This window comes from Rhea americana, unplaced genomic scaffold, assembly GCF_003343005.1.
Source record: "Rhea americana isolate MKP2758 unplaced genomic scaffold, rheAme1 scaffold_305, whole genome shotgun sequence".
NCBI lineage: Eukaryota > Metazoa > Chordata > Aves > Rheiformes > Rheidae > Rhea > Rhea americana.
Genome location: NW_028186430.1, coordinates 146,813 through 153,116, shown reverse-complemented (window position 1 = coordinate 153,116; position 6,304 = coordinate 146,813). Strand labels below are relative to the sequence as shown.

Sequence of the window (6,304 nt, the reverse complement as noted above, 5' to 3'; positions counted from 1 at the left end):
GGGGGCGGCGAGGGGAGGGGTGCAGTTCCCCGAGGGACGCTTCCGGTGGGAGGTGCGCCCGGGGACCCGTAGTTGCGGCGGACGCTTCCGGCGGCAGGGAGGATGGCGGCGGAGAACCACTGCGATTTCCCGGTACCGCCGATCGGCGGCCTCAGCCTGGGAGGCCCGGGCGCGCCCTGCCGCCGCTGCAGCTCTGCGCCACCCGCCGGCGCTGTCCCCGGCAAGTGGGTGCGGCTGAACGTGGGGGGCACTTGCTTCCTGACCACTCGGCAGACGCTCTGCAGGGACCCCAAGTCCTTCCTCTTCCGCCTCTGCCAGGCGGACCCCGACCTGGACTCGGACAAGGTGAGCGCGGCGCGCTGGGCCCCGCCGTCGGGCCCGAGCCCGGGCCCAGCCCCCCGCCTCTCCCGCCGGGCCAGGGCCGGGGCCGGGCCTGCTGTTCCCCGTCGGCCGGCCTCGTTCGCTCCCCGCGTCGGCAGAGAAGGAGCGCGGGGCACAGTGCTGCGAGTGCACGGTGAAGGCTCAGTCTGCGGAAACACCAGGTTTAAACTCTGCCGCTGTTTGGGGGGTTTCTGAAGGGTAATATTACTTAACTAGCCCACGCACTTCGAGGAATTTTTATTTAGAGGGTGGGCACGGGCAGAGCTCTTGTAGACTGATTTGGTTCTTGAATGACTTAGTTGTGTATGTGCAGATATATCAAAGAGAGCCCAGAATCACATAAGTGTTTATTTAAATTTAATGATTTTCTGACTTACCTTATGGATTTAGTTTTAGTGGAGTATATGCCTACATTGGTGTCGTGCTATTTCTGCACTGTCATCACTCCAGAGTTCAGTTTGAAGAACCAAGTCAAGCTATTTTTCTGTATGGATTTTTCTGCTTGTTATTAAAGAACACTGCATGAAACTGGAATTCAATGTGTTAGGAAAACAGCTTTTCTCAGTTGCAGCATACTGTGTCTCAGCAGGTTTTTTGAGTAGAATATTATATATACAGTATGGGCTGTATCACATAGGCAATATTTTTGTATTCATTATGATTCATTTTTACTTGGAAAAGTAAAACTATTGATGAAACTTTTATTTGTGGTATGTAGTAATGTGTGGATATAAAGCATTCAAATAAACAATCAGGATTGCTTAGAAAACATTTCAAAGAGAATATGCCTTTTCAAACAGAATATGTTCTGGAACAGATAGATGTGCAAAGTCATGCATCTGGGAACAGAGAATACAGTACAGTAATAGAACAGAAGACTGTCTTCAAAAGCACTGGCTCCAAAAGAGATTTTGGAGTATATTGGACTAAAAATGGACTTCCAGTGTAGCACATTCAGGAAAGAGAAAGGAGCAGCTTTTGATCCTTGAATATATAAACAATATGTTAATGATAAAGAGACAATTTTTAGATATATAATCTTTTTTTATTGAGACCAGTAGTAAATCTCTTCATTTCCTCATGCCTAGCTTCTAAAAAAGGTGTGGAAACACTTGAGAAAATATAGAACAGAGCATCAATAACGTTCCAGGGTTATGGAAAAAATACCTTAAAGTATGGCAATTTGGAGGTTGGGTTTTGTTACTTCAGTTTTGGTTCAGCTTGTTTTTTCTGGAGAGGCTTAGCTTAAACTGACCTTTAAAAATATAAAAAATCTAGGTGACTTTCTTGGAGTCAGCAACAGTCTTTACTTGAAAGCGAAAGGAAAAGCTCTCAGGATTCCTAAAAAATGAAGAATGCTTTTAATAATTAAGGCAAATGTTTCAGTTAATCCACTAGAAGAAGCTGTTAATTGCTATTTTTTGATGTCTTTGGAGAGTAGGCACATTTTCAGAAGATGTGATTTAGTCCTAGGTAAGGTATTTCGGCTGACTCTCTTCAACAATTGATGACTAAATAATCTTTCACAAGAATAATCAGTAAAGTGTTCACGTCCTGGAGAACTCCATGGAGCTACTAATTAAGCTTTTTCTCTCTACATTGTTTAAATCAGTGGAATGTAGCACCAAACTGTAAATTTATGCAAAGATTATTGAGCTATTTGTTAGGGTATGGAGAGACCTGATGTATTCCTTTCATGTTTCTAGACTTAAGTAGGCTGTAGTTGTTAATAGGTACATGATAATGTAAAGGTGGTTGCTGTCACAGGTACGGGAAGATGGAGCTCTCTTTCCAGGGTAGATGTCTATAGTTTATCTGAGCTGCTCAGATATTATCGAGTGTTTCCTTTCTTGCCAATACAGAAGTTTGATGGAAACCAGTTTAAAAAGCTGCAAATTGCATTGTCCTGTAATTGTAAGTAGCCTGGTTGAACCTGCAGTGGATTTGCAGTGTAAGATGGGAATATGGAATTATGGTCCTCTCTCCAGTCTGATACAGCTAGGGCAGTTTCTGGAGGTGGTTGCAAGTGCATATTATATTTAAGATTCAATCTTACTTTTTTATAAAATAGTGGTTAATATAGTCATCTTTAATAGATTATTACACAAATAGGTGACATGAGGCAAGCAGTGGATATAGGAGAAAACTACAAATTGTTGTAAAAATCTGAGTTTGGAGAAAATCCTGGAGATGTAATCTGTTTGTATGTGAACCTTTATGTCCTCAGTTTGATGTATCAAAAGTAAAGCCTTTCCTAATTAAATATCTGCTATAGACTTATTTTCAGTACAGAATTTGTTAGTTTCAGGCCTCACTATTTTGACCATCTGCACTGTAATCACTGATTTTGCACTTCATTCATTCAGAGCCTGTTCTCTATAGTCAACTGTCATCTTGGAGTTTGCAGACATAGGGAATTGGCCTATATTTTAGGCTACCTGTTATCCTATATTAATCCCTGTCCCTAGGTTTTACTTAAATGCATAGGATCTGTCCTCCAGGGATTTGATTCAGAATCTGCTTTTAGATTTCTTGTTTTCTATAAAGCACAGATTATGAATCAATCAGTTTCTCCCYCACCCAGAAAACAAGTTATCCAATACTGTAGATGTTATTTTAAGAGAAAATAAATCCTTCCTTGATATCGCACCAGTTTGTAAACAGTGTCTCGATAGAATAGCATGTTTATAGACTGACTGTCTGGTTTAGTTTTGAAATACCAGATGCTTTTAACTGATGGCCACAGATATTTCAAGGGAATATGGATGATGTTTATGTTCTCACTATGAATTCAGATTCTATTCTTTTACCCTATATATGTAAATAAAAACTGGGTAGTAACAGATATTTTTTTTCTTCTGGATTCACTTTTTGGGATCCCTTTATGAGCTGTAACTTGTTACTAAGTTGATATATTTCTCATAACCATGTACTAAAGATTATTCGTGGCAACTGTGCTGTGCAGTGTAATTTTGTGCTCATAAAACAGTAGCTCTTATAAGGAGGCAGTTAAAATACTAAGGCTCTCAAAGCCTGGAATGTTAGAGCTGATCTCTGACCTATAATTCCCTGCTTTTGATTCCATTGTATTTTCCTCTTAAAGATCACAAGGGTTTTAAACACCTTCTTTTAAATTCAAAAACTATCAGCAAAAATGGAGGAGATGTACAGTTTTTGCTGCTTCAGTGAGTTAAACCACCTTTTTGAAAGTTCCAGTGTTGCTGYAGCTGACAAAAGGGAAAGGGACAGATTGCACACTGAGGAGCAAGAAGAGCCAACAATTAAATTAGTTCATGCACCAGTAAATATGTGTGTTTGAGGGGAAAAAAAGAAGTTTGCATTCCTTTTTGCTTTAGAAAATAAAACCGTAAGAAGTATTTATCACAGAATATAAATGAGGATAGATCTATAACAAACTCCAAATTATTAATAATGGAGGTTTCTTTGCTTAAATTCAATGAGCCAAGCACATAAAATTTAACTACATTGGTGCATTAAGAAGTTATACGAGATGATAACTAGATGACTATATTAGAAGTGGGAACAGGAAACTGAAATATGACTATATTCATAGATTATACTCTGCAAATGTCAGTGGTATATATAATGATTTTTATCTACTGTTATTTGCACACCAATTTTTTTATTTAACTACATAACTCATAATATTTCAGTAACTCTTGCTACTAAAAAAGTTGAAAGGCTTCAAGAAAGACATCATGTTTGTCTTCAAATTATCTACAGGTGCTAATGTTGAACAATGCCATGCAGCCTGTCTTTTAGAATTAGATGTGCTACCAGTTGCAACATAAGGAAGGTTAACTGTGACATGCTCTGGCAAATCAAGTAGTGGTTGGAATGAGATTGTGAGGTGTTGTGAGTGTATTGTTTTTCACAGAATGATGTGTATCTTTGTATTTAAGACTAGGATTGAAGGACTACTCATTTCAGCAAATGTGTATGTGGTAGCGGTCATATCTACTGTTTACAATAGGATTTGTGTTCAGTGTTTAGACCTTGCTTTAGAGGTGAACATGTRAAAATAGACAAGCAGAGTTTGAATGCTTTGAAAATAAAGCTCATTTTTTCATCCTTGTTTAACTTCTTTAGTGCTTACATTTTATGTTTTACTGCTAGGTATTTCCTTGTTTCAGCACCTTCCTATTTTCTCTGAATACCAGCTTTTGCTTTGCAGACTGTTTTTATCATTATTTAAACTTTTGCCAAAGCAGCAGACTTGTCAGCTATTCTTAATGATTTTGTCAACAGTGCTCATGTTTTGATTTTTAAAATCTTTCTAAAGTTAGGGATAATTGCACTGAGGTAGAGTCTGTTAAGGAAGGAAGGAAGCACTGAATATTAAAACAAACAAACAAACAAAAACCCTTCTTAGTAGCACATCCTTAGCTGTCAGTGCTAAATAATCAGTGAAAGAAAAGCACCTTAATTATAGCCACTATTTTAAGATACAAAGTTTATTTCATCAAGAGATTTCTGACTAGTTGGATGGGCATGTGTTGTGTTATTAATGTAGTTTTGATTAGTATTGGTAGTCTTCCAATGGTATTCCAATGGTATTTTGAGAAAAATGTGTTCTGGACATCTAGGTCAAGATACAAAAAAAAAAAAAAAAAAAGAAAAAAAGAAAAAGAAAGGAAAGAAAGAAAAATAGGAAGGTGAGAGAGACAGTTAGAAGTTGCTTCTAAATCCAGATTCAGGGTCCTAAATAAAGGTGCCAAATATTACTGTTTTTCTCAGCATACCATTGCCATTAGCAGAACTTTTACTTGCTCAGTGTATATATAAATAATGTTGGGTTTTGTACGTATATTGGAGCAAAACTTTGAGCCAGGAGCTTGCCAGTATGGATTCTGAGTATGTCTGTTTCAGAAAAGTATCTAAGGAGACAGCTTTGCAGTAAGTTTAAGTAAGATTTAGAAGGGTATAGAAAAATTCTTCCATGTATTTCAAGATTCTTATTTGTTGTATTTCAATTGCATAGCTCATGTACCAGAAAAACAGAAATGTTCTTTAGATCAAGTTGCTCTAGTATAGGAAATAAAAGAAATTGGTTCAGTGTGCTGCTGTTATATTAAGTATTCAGAGGCTATAAGTCTGCTTAAAGAGTGTAGTAACATACAAATGCCTGTATGGTTTATTACCACTTTTGAGTTTGCACAATGACAAATGGAACATTTTATTTCAGTATCCTTACAAAGATTGGCAAAATTTGTATAACACACTCACTGGGTCAGAGTATGTGGTGACATGACTACACAGAGTAGAGAGGAAACCTGGATTCTAATTGCTATTCTGATAAACATTAACATATATGTTTGTATAGAACATATCTGCAAGAAACAAGATTGAGACTCTATCAGAATACAAATTTGTCTGGCAACTGTGAAAGTTGGGAGACAATATCCAAAATACCTGCTCTGTTTGTGACAGAGTGAAGATTCAGGTTGGTAGAATCCTACTTAAGTTGTTAGCAAAGGAAGTGGCATATCTGGGACAATACAGGCTATTAATATTGAAGCTATAGTAACAYCTTTAAACTCTGTAGATCACATTTGAAGTGTATGTTTTTCCTGTCTTAAAATAAAACTGTTTTTTGTAAAGAGTCTCCCAAATGCTGATTACATATGAGAGTAAAGTGTGTTTTCATGGCATATGGATGAAGCCACTGCTGACTTAATATTCTGAGGGTGTGGAACAAATACAATCATATGACCCATACTTTGAGACCCATGCCGTATTACTGGGTCTGCATTTATTGGGATTTATGTTTACGCAAATTTCCTTAAAGTCCTAGTGTAAGCTGCTTTTCTTAGAGAGATTTCAACATCAAGTACTTAGTGCGTGTTGAAGAGTAATCAGACAGCTCGCTAAAGGAGGAGTGAGAGGCTATTTTCTACAGGAA

The 6,304-nt window shown here is 38.0% G+C and overlaps 1 protein-coding gene across 2 annotated transcripts in view; it reads left to right on the top strand.

Moving 5' to 3' along the window:
• Positions 1-33: 33 nt before the first annotated feature.
• KCTD5 (potassium channel tetramerization domain containing 5) overlaps positions 34-6,304 on the top strand; it is a 37,147-nt gene continuing 30,876 nt past the window's right edge. The window contains exon 1 of one of the 2 annotated variants that reach the window (XM_085309853.1): positions 34-345. In XM_085309853.1, the coding sequence (XP_085165979.1) occupies positions 103-345 (243 nt within the window). In that variant the 5' untranslated portion in view covers positions 34-102. The remainder of the gene's footprint in view (positions 346-6,304) is intronic. The other variant, XM_085309854.1, reaches the window with a different exon arrangement.